This window comes from Bicyclus anynana, chromosome 15, assembly GCF_947172395.1.
Source record: "Bicyclus anynana chromosome 15, ilBicAnyn1.1, whole genome shotgun sequence".
Taxonomy (NCBI): domain Eukaryota; kingdom Metazoa; phylum Arthropoda; class Insecta; order Lepidoptera; family Nymphalidae; genus Bicyclus; species Bicyclus anynana.
Genome location: NC_069097.1, coordinates 3,134,871 through 3,150,176, shown reverse-complemented (window position 1 = coordinate 3,150,176; position 15,306 = coordinate 3,134,871). Strand labels below are relative to the sequence as shown.

At 37.2% G+C, this 15,306-nt stretch overlaps 2 protein-coding genes across 2 annotated transcripts; one reads left to right on the top strand and one right to left on the bottom strand.

The window, feature by feature from the left end:
- Positions 1-328: 328 nt before the first annotated feature.
- On the bottom strand, positions 329-1,830 carry LOC112044978 (pupal cuticle protein C1B-like). Its single transcript, XM_024081001.2, has 2 exons — positions 1,684-1,830; positions 329-628 (listed from the first exon to the last, which is right to left on the bottom strand). The coding sequence occupies exons 1-2, from the start codon at positions 1,693-1,695 to the stop codon at positions 389-391; spliced, it is 252 nt and encodes an 83-aa protein (XP_023936769.1). The 5' UTR covers positions 1,696-1,830; the 3' UTR covers positions 329-388.
- A 2,889-nt stretch (positions 1,831-4,719) lies between these two features.
- On the top strand, positions 4,720-14,834 carry LOC112044934 (uncharacterized). The gene is made up of 4 exons (XM_052885920.1): positions 4,720-4,825; positions 5,821-6,015; positions 13,632-13,790; positions 14,475-14,834. Exons 1-4 carry the CDS (start codon positions 4,814-4,816, stop codon positions 14,769-14,771), a joined length of 663 nt encoding a protein of 220 aa, XP_052741880.1. The 5' UTR covers positions 4,720-4,813; the 3' UTR covers positions 14,772-14,834.
- The last annotated feature ends 472 nt before the right edge of the window (positions 14,835-15,306 follow it).

Below are 15,306 nucleotides of genomic sequence, written 5' to 3'. Positions count from 1 at the left end.
AATAAACTCAAGTGAAAAACTGACGACCTAAAAATTTTCGTTATTTAATAAGTCGCTTTTTTCGAATTATAATAATCTTTGATGAAGAATTAAGTTCGCCTTCTAATACGATGAAAAGTTTGTTGTCGAGACGAAAGTTTTAAAGAATCTCTAAAGATTCATACATAATTTTGCAGTTGCCAAATATAGTTTTTACCTACCTATTTACTATGCTATTATTAATTATGTACTTTATTTGTTGACTTATATTATACTTATATAAATAGACGATAATTTGATTATTTATTTACTTAATACTAATAAAAGACAAGATAATAAAACAAAGAAATAATTGCCAGCGTTTATTAGATCAATTACCAAGTTATTCGTTAAAATGTCTTCATTGTATTCAACGGCGGAGGTAGTACGCAGAGTACGGAGACGCGTACGTGTACGCTGAATACGCGACCGGTGCCGTGTACGCAGAGTACGCTGAGTACGCTACGGGAGCGGTGTACGCTGCGGCCACGGGTGCGGTGTACGCTGCGGCCACGGGTGCGGTGTACGCAGCGGCGAAGGGTGCGGTGTATGCTACTGGGAGTACTCCAGGCTTGGCTGAAGCAAGCGCGAGGAAGCAGGCGAAGATGAACTGCAAAATAAAAAAAAATGTATATCTATAATATAAAAATGAATCACAAAATGCGTTGGTAAGCGCATAACTCAACAACGCAAAAATTTTGTTGCAAATGTTCGTTGAAGTTCTAGGATGGTTTTACGGCGAGAAAATAGCACTTTTCTTTTTTCCATACAAAAGTTTTTTAACTAAAACGTAGGGTAGGATAGGGGTAGTTGAAAGTTTATGTCGAGTTTCACGCGGCCGAAGTCGCGGGCGTCCGCTAGTAAACTATAGTTACAATAATCAATAGAAAACTAATTGAGGTATTTTGAGTTATTTTTTCTGCAAAACACAGAATAATACACACACACAGAATAGCAAAACTCGGTCTTGTACCTGTGTAGTGCTATGACCTGAAGTGTAAGGCTACTTAGAACACGGAACACAGAGCACAGAATTCTGAACGGTTGAACTCTGTCTGTGTGTGCGTCTACTAAAGAGTTCCAACCAACCAATGCGGGAAATGCAGAGAAAATAATTTAAATAAGCCCCATACTAAATAAATACCTACATATATAAATGCAAAAGTAAGTTTGTTTTTTATGCTTTCACGCTACTCAACCGATTATAAAGATATTTAGCATCTACGTTGACTAGGAAAAAAGAACTGAGTGATAAATAAAAAAGTTTGCAAGCGGTTGAAGTCGCGGGCAAAGGTTAGTGTGCATTAGAAATCAGTAAAATAAAATGAATGACATAGAAATTGAATTATTTATGGACATTTAGTTTATTTTATTTGTATTTTAGCTTGTACATAATCATATGTTTTCTGTTGCTGAAATTTAGACAAAAAGTGTCTTTCGGTACCTTGTTGACTACGGAACCCTAAAAGTATTCTGTGATTTTAGTTCATAAGTAAAGGTGTATGTACATTATTTACCAAGGGAAGAAAGTAACCTATTAAAAACAAAGCAAGTTCAAAGTAATAATTATATCAGATAAATAAAAAAACTAAAGTAATTTCAAATTGCACTTTGAATGAAACATGATACTTTATGTTAATCTGTAAAAAATAAAAACAAATTTACCAGCTTAAACATTTTGGCGGGTGGTTTTGATTGAAGTCAAAGAAAACAATGAACGCAACAACTGGAGCGTGTGTGATGTTAATTGTTTGACACCAAGTCTTTTTATAGCCGCCTCTTGTCGCCTTCCATGAAGAAACAGCCTTGTGGCACGTGCGTGGAATACAAACACTATGTCTGGCGTTTATAGGAAAGTAATCTACGTTGATGATGACTAAATAATCTTGTAACTGATACAAGTTGTATTAGATAAAAAAAAAATATTAGTAGTGACATCTTTTTAACTAATAAAATTGAATATTTTGAAAAACTAATGAATGTCATGAAATTATTAATTACACTCTCTCGAGTACCTATATTTGCAGACATTCGGTTGTTCTTCCCCACTTTCAACCCCCACAACTTTTTACCGGCTCAGTCTATTTTCATCAAACATATCTAAGAACACTCGCTCATAAGTCACCTTTAATACAAAAAAATCTAAATTGAAATCGTTTCATCCATTCAGGAGCTACGGCGCCACAGACAGATTGACAGACAGACAGACACGTCAAACTTATAACTTCCCTCTTTTTGCGTCGGGGGTTTTCTCAAATAACTTGATGTTTATTTTAATAGGTTGATAATAAAGACCAAAATAGTAAAAAGTCTTCAAGACTCCAGGAGGAGTCGCAGAAGATAAAGCTGAAACCGGTAACTGGGACAAGTATGCCTCTCTGATTGAAAGTTACATATTTATTCGTTGCCATGGAGGAAACTGGATGCTGGCGGCTCGAGACCGTTATGCTTGGAGGTCCATGCAAGAGGCCTATGTCCAGCAGTGGACGTCCATCGGCTGATAATGATGACGTAGATGATGCTGTGGAGACCCTTGGCCATGGGCTTACAGCCCCAATAAAAATATCCGAATAATTTCACCGCGGCAATAGTTAGTTGCCTCGTGCTCAAAGCGGAAATGCAGCCAATATTCCTGCCATAATTCCACGTGGGGATAATTTGTATAGGTATTCATTTTCATTTGAAATTCAGTATCTATTAATACTCAAACACATTCTCCTTATAACACTATCTCTTAATAATGTCGCTAAGTTAACCATGATTTTCATGAATAATTCACCAAAAATGGCGGGCGCTGAATTACGGACTACATTAACACATGAACGGCCTGAATCAATACACAATACACGTGACTAACGCGTTAATTAAATCCATGGTAATATTAGAAATCATCATCATCATATCAGTCGATCCACTGCAGGACATAGTCCTTTTGTAGGGACTTCCAAACATCACGATACAGAGCCACCTGCATCCGGCGAATCCCTGCGACTCGCTTGATATCGTCAGTCCACCTGGTGGGGAGTCGAACATCACTGCGTTTACTAGTGCGGGGTCGCTGTTCCAGCATTTTGGGACCCCAACGTCCATCGTGTTATCTGTCTGTGTGTTACATTTTCATGGCTAAACCGCTAAACTGATTTGGATAAAATTTGTTTCTTGGAGCAGAACATAGTGTACTAATAAATACGATACTAAAAATAAACGAATTTTTAGGAAATTAATTTCTGTCTGAGAGGAGGCTTTAAGCAACGTAGAGGCTACTTTTATCCTGGAAAAAAATATGGTTCCTGTGGGATTTGTAAAAACAGAATTACACGCGAACAGATTTGCGTCCGCTAGTTATTGATAAAATTTAAGGATTATGATAAGTCAAGCGGACAATGAACTCCTTACTAATTTCTGGCCTCAGCCTTAGTTCTGGTTAAATCAATTTCCAACACCACGAAGTTAATAATAATGTCTTCACAGCCAAATTTCAACTGCTTCATTAATCCAGTTATTAAATTAATTCGATTTGAATCCTAGATTAGACTAATATAATAATACTGTACCTACTACTTGTACTATTATGTATTTTTTTATACAAGCTCAAAATATCAAAAGTTCTAAGGCCAAGATACAAAAAACTATGTTGAGATCGACAATGGCCTTGTTTGACGAGATCTAGTGCTGGATATACGCCGTTGAAGTAATGACAGAGAAACTGGTCCAAATCCGTATTTAGGGTTTCGTTACCTTGACCTTGCCTCAGTAGTTCAGTGGTACCTTTTGCGAGTATGAATAATGAGGTGATCGTTACCCTTCATACGGTTTTCAAAAATACTCGTCAGTATTTTTAACGGCTAGCGGGTCCAATTTGACCCGAATTTTGATTGTTTTTATGTCAGCCTCTAGTAATTCAAAGTCCCTCGGTTGTTTGAACTACTTAATTATGTGTCCGCCTATTGGCACTCTAGCTTTGCGTCCTGTTGGCTATTTCGCTTTTGTGCTTTTACGGATCTCTTTTTTTAGGGTTCCAAACGTACGTACGTACAAAAACGGATCCCTTGTAATATCACTCGCACACATTCGGATGTCCGTCTGTTTTCACGTCCGTACACTCTATTAATTTTTGTGACCCAAACACAGAGGTGTACCGTGAATAGATGAATCTGAACAAGGGGGCAAGTTGAAAAAATAACTTTTGCAAACTGCATCATGTGGTACATCAAATAATTAGAGCATCTTAAATGTATTTTTTTTTTGTAATGTTGATATATATTGGACGAAAATTGATCATTCTTCTTTCAAACTCCAACTTTCAAAAACTATCTAATCAAAGTTAAAAAAAATACGAAAGATAATTTTTTATTGAAATATTTATGGAAAAACTTGAAACTCTCAAGCTTTTGAATATGAAAGTCACTTTTGGGGGGCAAAATGGTCAAATAAAAAAAGATTCTGATTAAACCAACCAGAGATACTCTGAACCACAGAACAGACATGGCTAAAAGCTAACGCTTTAGCTCGTTCCATCGCCTACTAGTTGCTAGTTGCTGCTCCTTTTCATGGGACCCATAGTAGCCACAAAGTCTGTGCCCAAATGATGAACCTTGACCTTATAACTTCGTCCGACAGTAGCGAGGTTGACGCGTGACCATAATGCTAAACGGGAATCTAGAGGATATTTAAATAATTATCCGCAACGATGGTTAAACTCACCATGTTCCTATATAAACAGAGAATGATCAACTGATTTTTATCATTACATTTCGATTTCTATCAACACGGACCTAATAAACAGACTATAAAAATGTTCAAATACGTAAGTTTTTTTTAATTATTTCATTTATCCCTTATTAATTACTTAAATATTGTATGTATATTCCAACGTGGGCTTACCGGTTAGGGTGGTAACATAATTGTTAAAATCCTTACCTGTCACTACCACCACTAACCCGGTTCGAATCCGGCCCGGGGCATGAACCTCCAACTTTTCAGTTATGTGCACTTTAAGAAATTAAATATCACTTGTCTCAAACGGTGAAGGAAAAACATCGTGAGGAAACCTTCATACCTGAGATTTTTTGATAATTCTCTATGTATTTGAAGTCTGCCAATCCCCATTGGGCCAGCGTGGTGAACTAAGGCCTAAGGCCCTCTCATTCTTTCTTTCTTAAAAATGGCGTGAAGACTCACTATCTGGTGCAGTAATGACGATCTGTATCTATTATTTCTCTTCAATATGACTTTATAATGTATTTATTAGTATATTTTGATATGTATTTTATTCATTATTGTAGGTATTTGTGTAATATTGTTTATGTATTTGGATTTAAATTATTTGTTTGTATGTGTATTACTAATACTATGGTTATTTTTGGTTTACGCCACCTGCTGATGTCCTAAACCGAAGGTTGCCTGGAAGAACCTACATAGCGATAAGGCTGCCTTTTGTATGCTGATCTCTTCTTAATATGTTTTTATTTCATTTGTATTTGTCTTTGTGGTGTGCAAATAAAGAATATCTATCTACTAGCTGACGCCGCGCGGTTTCATCCGCGTGGTTCCCGTTCCCGTAAGAATACTGGGATATTATATAGCCTATAGCATTCCTCGATAAATGGGCTATTTAACACTGAAAGAATTTTTCAAATCGGACCAGTAGTACCTGAGATTAGCGCGTTCAATCAAACAAACAAACAAACAAACTCTTCAGCTTTATAATATTAGTATAGATTCTGAGAGGAGACTCGTGCTCAATAGAGATCCGAATATGGTTTGTTAATGATGATTTTTTTAATAGGAAACCATTTTCAGGTGTTATTTGCTGCTCTTCTGGCCATCACCTCAGCCAAGCCTCTAGTAGTAGAATACCCAGTATCATCCGTCGCTGCCTACTCGTCCCCAGTAGCAGTAGCATACACAGCACCGTACTACTACCCCGAATATGCGACAGCCTACGATCATTACGACTACTATACCTACCCTCACAGCTATGACTATTTTGTACGTTAAAATGGCCATAGTATCGAGAAGCATCCGCTGAGTCCGTTTTTTGATTGTTTACGTATAAATCCAAATATATTTATTTCAAACTTTAACCTTTATTTTAATTTTAATAATGATGTCCTAAATTAACTTTAGCCAACGTCTTTTTACACGACTACGGCGAACCCAAAAGGAAGGGTAATGATTTTGGCAGTCTATGTATGTAAGTATGTATGTATGTATGTATGTATGTATGTATGTTTCACCGTAGTGCCTAAACCACTGAACCGATTTTAATAAATGAGGTGTCAAAATATTCTTAATAATTCAAATTGAGATATAGCCTATATTATTACCCTGATGAAATGATACGTTAGAAACCCAGATACCGCTAGAATGGTAACAGCAGGCTGATTCACTAACTTTGACGTACGTTTGTTGACATACAAGTATACGAAATTGAATATTAATTATACGAATACGAAATTCTATGTAACAAATGTCATCCGGTGCCTACTGACAGCCCTTCGTGAATATCATACAGTAGGTAGATGACATTTTGTCAGTTGATTGGATGTTTATTTTAATAGGTTGTTAATAAAGACCAAATTAGTGAAGAAACCAGCCGGGTCGAAGAGAAGGCGTTTCACATTCCCTGGAAAGGTAACCTGACAGAACTGATGAGAGGCGAGAGGCTTCGGCCGTGGCTATTTACCACCCTACTGACAACGACGTACTGCCAAGCGATTTAGCGTTTCGGTATGATGTCGTGTAGAAACCGAAAAGGAGTGTGGATTTCATCCTACTCCTAACAAGTTAACCCGCTTCCATAGATTGCATCCATCAGGTGAAATTGTAGCCAAGGGCCAAAAAAAAAGAGGATACGTAATAAATACCGAGCCGAAATGTATCCCGTACTCCCAAAGGCCTAAAAAAGTCCAATAATATATAGATATAAATAGATAGTCTGTGATATCCAGACTTTGGACACTTAACCATCTAAAACTGTTACCTCTTCTCAGTCCAAACATCAAAGTGATCGCCAGCCACATTCGATCAGGTATATTAACAAGTTTGCAACGGACTTTAAGCACTATTCGGTGAAACTGATGGTGTATAGCTAGCTGTGTGCATGACAAGTATATTTGGCGCAAAAATTTAATTTTCATTCTGCCGAATTCATGCCAAGTCGATTTATCATCCATCCCTAGACCTTGATGGTCTAGGGATGGATAAAACTAATATTAGAAAGAGGTTTTGTGAGGTTGTAAGGATATGGATAGATGGAGGAATACAATACTCTGGATACAATGAACCGATTTAAAAAAATCACTTACCAATAGAAGGCCACGTTATCTGTGAGTGGCATATGCTATATTTTTCACGAAAACGAGAACAACGCGGGTGAAACCGTGGGACGTAGGCTAGTCATCATGAACCAGCAATTTTCAGCAAAAGATATTCATTAAATAAACTGGGAAAAAATAATATTTCGTATCTGAAATAAACAATAAACAGTATTTTCTATTCTACAGTAATTGAGAAAACGACTATTTTTAAAACTGCATTAGCGTGTTGGTGACAGTTTGATATACTTGTTTCCGAGCAATTGAAGCAAAAGTTGTACGGAATTTCGATATTATGTATTTCGAAAGTAATCTTCCATCCATTGATAAAATCTTGAATATTGAATATATCCAGTATTATTTAGTTGACACTTTGAGATATCAGGCTCGTGTTTTTTTTTTAATTTCTATTGCGGATATTATTATATTAACTATAAGAGCCGTGAAAGCCCAATGGATATGACCTCTGCCTCCGATTCCGGAGGGTGTGGACTCGAATGCGGTGCATCGTGTGCATTTTAAGATATTAAATATCACGTGTCTCAATCGGTAAAGGAAAAACATCGTGAGGAAACCTGCATACCAGAGAATTTTCTTAATTCTCTGCAAGCATACTCGAGCTCAGCAGTGAGCCGAATATAAGCATTATTTTCCGTCTTCTTTTTTGTTGAGAATTCATATTAACATTGACCTTTTTTTGACAAATAGACCTCGGGGTTGTGTAAATATTCAGACGTAAATAAAGTAAGAAGGTTAACCAAGTTCATGCAATATACTTTAATCCCAATTTATCAGTCCAATCTGTAATAGGATGGAGTTATCGACTTTGCTGGGAGTTCTTCCTTTCTGTTACGTGTCAATACTCCGTCAAGTAGCTATTATGTTGTATAGCCACTTACAGGTTGTATTTTATTTATGAACTAGCTGACCGCGCGCGGTCTCACCCTCGTGGTTCCCTTTCCCTTAGGAATGCGGGGATAATATATAGCCTATAGCCTTCCTCGATAAATGGGCTATCTAACACTGAAAGAATTTTTCAAATCAGACCAGTAGTTCCTGAGATTAGCGCGTTCAATCAAACAAACAAACAAACTCTTCAGCTTTATAATATTAGTATAGATTGATTACTTTGCAAATATATTGTATTTGTGATAACTGATAAATATAAATAAACATGTTTTCTTCCTTCTTTCAAATAAAAATCTCAAACAGGAAGTAAATCTATGTACATATACCAATATTAAAAAGCCGAAGAGTGTGTTTGTTTTATGTTTATTATGTTGAAAGCGTTAATCCCAGGAATTGCCTACTAGTCTGAATTAAAAAAATGTTTTTGTATAGTTCGTTTGTCGGGGTAAGTTACAGGCAATAATTATAACATCACGCTAAGACCAGCAGAACCGGAGCATCAATAAACAATGTGGTAAAAATGGTCAAAAATCATGTATGTATGACGAAACTTTTTACCTATAAAAATAAAAAAAAGTCCGCAACAGTATATTATGCTATCGTTTAATACAGACTATTATATTATGCTAAAATATTCGTCTATATACCTACAGTAAATCCTTACTTATTCACATTATTAGGTACAGGACAAAATGTCGATTATATTTCAGGAATAAACCCTTTCACAAGAGTCGTTTCTAAAGGTGGAGGTATTTTCACGTGTCAAACGTGATCGCGTGCCTCATGACTCATAATATTTTCCATTCCGCAGGGATTTTCGTTTCTTAGTCGATGGTAGATACATAATAATACTTCGCAATATATTTTATTCTGCATTAAAGATAAAGTTGAAAAAGTAATTAAGATACAGTTTAGAGTATTTTACATACGAGTATTTTAGTTTTATTCATTTTCAGCAGGTAAAGAGTAGAAGAGGCGTGATAGCCCAGTGGCTGTGACCTCTGTCTTCGATCCGGAGGGAGTAGGTTCAGTCTAGCCAACCGGGGCTCAGTATTTAGCAGTGCAGTTTCGGATCATGAAACCCTAAATTTGACCTGATGGTAAGTGATGATGTAATCTAAGATGGTAGCAGGCTAACTAGTTAAAAGTAGGAAGACAATCCACACCCCTTTCAGTATCACACGACATCGCACCGGAACGCTAAATCGCTTGGCGGTGCGTCTTTGCCGGTAGGATGGTAACTAGCCACGGCCGAAGCCTCTCACCAGCCAGACCTGGACCAATTAAGAAAACCTCAATCGGCCCAGCCATCTTGTAAATCCACCGCACAAACGACTGCGTCATGGAGGCCGTCAAAACTTGCAGTGGGTAACTAAGAATAAGCTCATGATGAAACGGAGACAAAGTCGCGAGACAAAACTTGTATCTAACATTGACGTGGGACTGGCGCCATCCTGCCCAATATCTAACAGTACCTACCATATTCAACGTCTTTCAATACAATAGAGCTCTTAGCGCTAATGACTAAATATTTTGGCGTAGGTGATCTTATACCGTGAATTCCAAGATTAATCTTTACACATTATTTATAGGCCGAGAGACGATGGTGGTAAAAACTTCGTCATTATATCAAAGGTCAAAGTTGTCAGCCCATGACAAATTCTAACCTAAGTACGGATCTAACATACACACTCTATCACAAAAAGATTTACTACAACCAAAATATCGAAATAATCTAGTACGAGAGGCTGTGACAACCAAACCAGTGGCGCGAACGTGAATCTCGTGAAGAGAAATAGACAAGTTTCTAACAATGGCGGCGCAACCGGAAATACCGCTATCTCTTTTATTGCGTTGAGAGGAAAGAGATTGGACTGGGACTGCTCCGCTGCCATTGGACGATATCCTTCTAATATTATAAACGCGGATGTTTGTATAGATGTTTGTTTGGATATTTGGATGTTTGCTACGCCGCAACTACTAAACCGATTTGGCTGAAATTTGGAATGGAAATAGATTTTACTATAGATAGGCTTTTAATCCTGGAAAATCCATGGTTCCTGAGGGTTTGTGAAAAACATGGAGCTTGAGCTGACAAACTATCAGCTTATTAAAATGATGACAGTTTTGCCATCATAGGGTTTCAATATTTATCAAACATGTTTGACAAACTTGCTTGTCAAACTTGACTGTTCATTAAGCTAAGTTTGACAAACGCATCAAACAAAGCCGACTTTTCAACAATCACGTTTGATTTGACGAAAATTTTAGTTTGTACGTTAAGGTGTGTCTTGGTCCGTGGTGACCACCGACTCTCAGTCTATTAAAGGGTCAATCTTACACGCGCCGCCGCCAAAGTGACAGATATTGCGTCAAACTCTGCATGGGCATTGTTCATATGAAAGTGATACCGTGTTTATAGCAACGAGACAAAAACGATATAGAATATCAAGTGCGTGTGTTAGAGTTTCAGATAATATTTGATATTTCTTGCCTGCGACTTCATTGACGTCAGCTACTTGTGTATAATTTATTTCTGTCGATGGGCGGGGACGTAGTTCAAAGAGCTGATGAACGTTGGGGTTCCAAGTTGCTGGAATGACAAGGACGTCAAGCGAGTCGCAGGGATTCACTGGATGCAAACGGCTCAGTATCGTGATGTTTGGAAGTCGCTATTAATAGCCTATGTCCAGCAGTGGACGTTTGTCGGATAATATAGTGGTTATAATGATGATGATTAGAAAGTTCCCCTCTTAGTACATTTGTATATATGTTTCATCGCACCACATCTGAACATCGCAAACTACTGAACCGATTTTAATGAATCAGGTGTCAAAAGATTCCACTATCACCTCGGTTCTACTTTGGCCATTTTTCAACCAACAAAAATAGAGAGAATTCAACCATTCGACGTGTATATATATTTTTTACTAAGTAGTCCGATTTTTAATTTTTTTTTTGTGACTAAGCATTTCTCGACTTATATCTATACTTATAATAAATCTATAGAGAGGTCAATTCTGTACATGACATATATTTGCAAAATAACTATCAGGGGGTGATTAGTGATCGATACTGTTGCCAAAATTGCAATCAGTAAAATTTTTGTCTGTCTGTCTGTATGTTCGTTATAGAAACATTTTCTTGTTACGTCCTTTTTAGACCACTTTGATACGTAGTGGGGTTATAGCTTTTTTAATACAGGGGTTAGAACTCCTTCTTCTTTAGAGGAGATGGTATATGACCCACCACGCACTCTCAAACTCTCAAACACTTCGAATAAAGTTTTTAAAAACAAATCACGCGGGAACTATGAAATTGACCAGTATAAAAAGTGCTGGATAACTTCTTTAATCTTACAGTCAAAGTCCCTTTAAAACCCGTGCAGCCGTTCCAGAGATTAGCCCAGATAAACAGATAGACAGGCAGACGAAAAATTTACATAAGTTCGTTTGTGTTTTATTATTCTGTTAAAACAGAACTCATTATTTTTAAAACACAGTTATTTTACAGACAGACACTTCAATTTTATTTATATGTTGTAGTAGGTAAGTAGTATTGATTATTCGCCCTGTATCTGTAAACTACACTCACGGTTACATAATAATTCTGGCGACCACCGAGATAGATTTAAAAGTGTAGATGCGTTGTTCGTGCAAGTTGTTTAACTGGAAATACAATTCTGGTTTCCTCTCATAATTGAAATACTACTCGTATCATGCAGAAGTAGGCAGCTTTATTCCTATTTCCTACGGCATCTTTACATTGCTTATACAAAGATAATAATATATATAACTAGCGGACGCCCGCAACTTCGTTCGCGTGAAACTCAATGTAAACTTTCAACTACCTCAACCCCTACCCTACCCTACCCTACCCTACCCTACCCTACCCCTACTCTACCCCTACCCTACCGTACCCCACCTCTAGCCCTAGCCTACTTCTACCCGATCCATATCCTACCCTACCCTACCCCTAGCCCTTTTTATTTTTTTTCTGTCAACCTTCTCCTGACAATAACAAACACATAAAAAAATAGAGAAATCGGTCCAGCTGTTCACGCGTGATGTCGTGACCAAGGCATATATGGATTCATTTTTATATATATATAGATAATAATGACCCGTCTATTTTAATAAAGTCACGGGAGAGTGCTATTTCAGGTGACAATGTACTGTCGCACTCAGACCATGTTGACAGCCTCGTATTAGATGTTACGCAAGGGTCTGCTCGTGATTGGATCATATTCAGGGATATTCACCCTGAAAATATGTATATATGTTCTGTGAAGTGCATATTTTGTTTACTAACTCACTAGAAAGCTCGCTTGTGGACTTGAGACATAGCGAAATTTGGTAACGAAAAAGTGAAAAATATATATATTTTTAAACCGTTTAAATAAAAGTAGGTTTAAGTTAAACAGTTACTGTATATGTTGTAACAGTTATTATATATCTGTTGTACACGCAGAAGAAGAAGAGAGAAGAGAAGAAGAAGGGATAATTTGTTTTTACATATCATCAGACATCATCTAATACGGCTCAATACAGGGCCTGGTCTCCCTTTATATCAAAGAGCGATATAGAGTGTAGACCCAACACGCTGTCCCAATCAATGCTGCTTGGTTGGCGGACTCAGTGTTAATAAGTATAGTCTGGCAAGTTCGTTGATGACACTCCCATGATATGCGGGCGACGGGGGGAAAGACTGCGCGGGGAAGTGAGGTGCATCAGTCGTGGGTTTTTCATTCATCGCTACACGCACGGCCCGCGCGGAATATCGGGAGTGTTACGAACAAAGTTACACAGCTATATTTATTGCGATTACTATTAAATGCAATGTTATTAAAAACAAGATCTATGGCTAAGCGAAGCGAAGAATTTTACATAGATTTTCTTAAGTCAATGCTTCGAATGCGAAAAATTAATAGGCATGCAAGAAAAAAGATAGAAAAGCTCAGTATTTCATAACCCGAGAGTGGACTTTAACCCGGAGCTATATAGTTGCTGGTGCTGGTCTAACCAACATAATAATTAACATTAGTGAAGAGAAATAGACAAAATACCTATCATCCAATTTTCGAGTTGAGTTGAGAGAGTTGTCCCAGTCCCATCTCTTTCATCCCAACCATTGTACTTCCGGTTGCACCGCCATTGATTAAAATTTGTCTATTTCTTTTCACGAGATTATCGCGTTGGTTGTATGTTAGCACCACAGCCACCCAGCGAGGTGGTTTAGAAACAACTAGATGCTGGATGCAAATGGCTCAAAACATTAGTGAAGTCCTAACACGAGGCTTATGTCCAGCAGTAGACGTCCATCGGCTGATAAGGATGATAATGTTAATCCTTCGTGTAATACGCACAGGCTATGTGATTCATATCACGCGTGGTCCAATGCCGCAGACGCCGCTACGCGTGGTTGCGCCACCACGCTTCGAGCTACTATATAATGTCCACTGAAACCTCTAACTTGCATCATTCCTTCTTTTTCATTCTTACAGTAACATCACTAACCAACAACCCTATCAAAATGATGAAACTGGTAAGTTTTTTTTATCTTAGGTAATGTCAGTCATATTAATATGGTCAATTGCTTGGGCACTCAAATGTCCCGCAGCTTTCAGGGTTGAATTTGTTTTATAATTTTTTAATAGTGTTTTGTATTGGTCAATATTTTAATAATGCAAAAGACTGTAAACAATATATTCATTTGAAAAATTTAAATTCTAACTTTATTTTCTATTTATTGGTCAAAAATGTTTCGTAGATATTTTCGTTCGTTCATATCTAAACATTCGTTAGTGATAATATATAAATTAAGAATATTTCGATAAAATACCTAATTAAAATTGACGATGGAGCTATTGAGGTTATAATTCGCTTAAGTAAGGGGATAATTATTCTTAAACAGTAAAATTGATGTCAATTTGTAAAATTTTACTTTTAGTTTTAGCGTTATTTTCATAGTATTGTTATAAGCGCATTGATCTTCAATTTCATAAAATTATTGTTATAGTGTACTAATTTTCTTACAAAAATGTAAAAAAAATTATTGTTATAGTGTAATAATTTTCTTCCAAAAATGTAAAATCCTAAACTTTCAATGGAACGAAATGGTAATGTACAATAAACTCGTAATTTACGACGGTCAAATATGCGTAATTACAAAAACTAATGACTAAAAAAAATAATTTTACATACATTAATTATAAATAATTTCCTACAGATCGTCATCCTTTCCGCATTGGTCGCCATTGCTGCTGCCAAACCCAGCGTTGCTGCTGCGATAGTCGCCGCTCCAGCACCAGTAGTAACAGCCACTAGCTCACAGTACTACCACCGTATTAACAATGGTCTCGCTGCCTACGTCGCCGCCCCAGCTCCCTACGTTGCCGCCGCTGCTCCCTACGTCGCTGCGCCAGCTCCCTACGTCGCCGCCGCTCCCTACGTCGCTGCCCCATCTCCCTACGTCGCCGCCGCTGCTCCCTACGTTGCCGCCGCCGCTCCCTATGTTGTTGCCTAATAAATGCCATATCAAAATTCGATACCAAATATTGTGATACTATGAAGTAAATGTTGAATTGCATATTATGACTTATTATTCCGAACACGTGTGACCCTTGAAAGTGAATTATGCTCGCAATGGTCAAGCGCAAACAAGTTTTGTGTATTAAATAGTTGCCAGCACATCTGTTGTTAACAGTTTAACTAGTAGAAAAGAGCTCAAGACCAAACGTCACAAATAGCTATTTTTCGTCATAAATCGTGTTTCTCCCTCATTTATGTACATTTTTATTTATATAAAATGAATCCTTCATTTTGTTAAGTCACTGTTAAATAACTTGACAAAAACTTAAACGATGTCATATTCCAATTATTTTCTTTGTAAAAGGAAACGTAAAATTAAGATTAGAAATTTTAGAAAACTTGACGAGTTCATTCCATTACGACTTTTAAACCGAACTGATTTAATTAATGATTTTAAACTTATTTCGTGGTTGTTCATTACGAAAATGATTTAAACGGTAAAACGACGAGATTTTTAATGTCGATATTTC

What these genes read in the sequence shown, in the direction of transcription:
- LOC112044934 (XM_052885920.1), top strand. An exon ending in GCTATGACTATTTTGTACGT is followed by an intron (nt 6,016 to 13,631) that starts TAAAATGGCCAT and finishes TGATTCATATCA; the next exon opens with CGCGTGGTCCAATGCCGCAG. An exon ending in CTATCAAAATGATGAAACTG is followed by an intron (nt 13,791 to 14,474) that starts GTAAGTTTTTTT and finishes AATTTCCTACAG; the next exon opens with ATCGTCATCCTTTCCGCATT.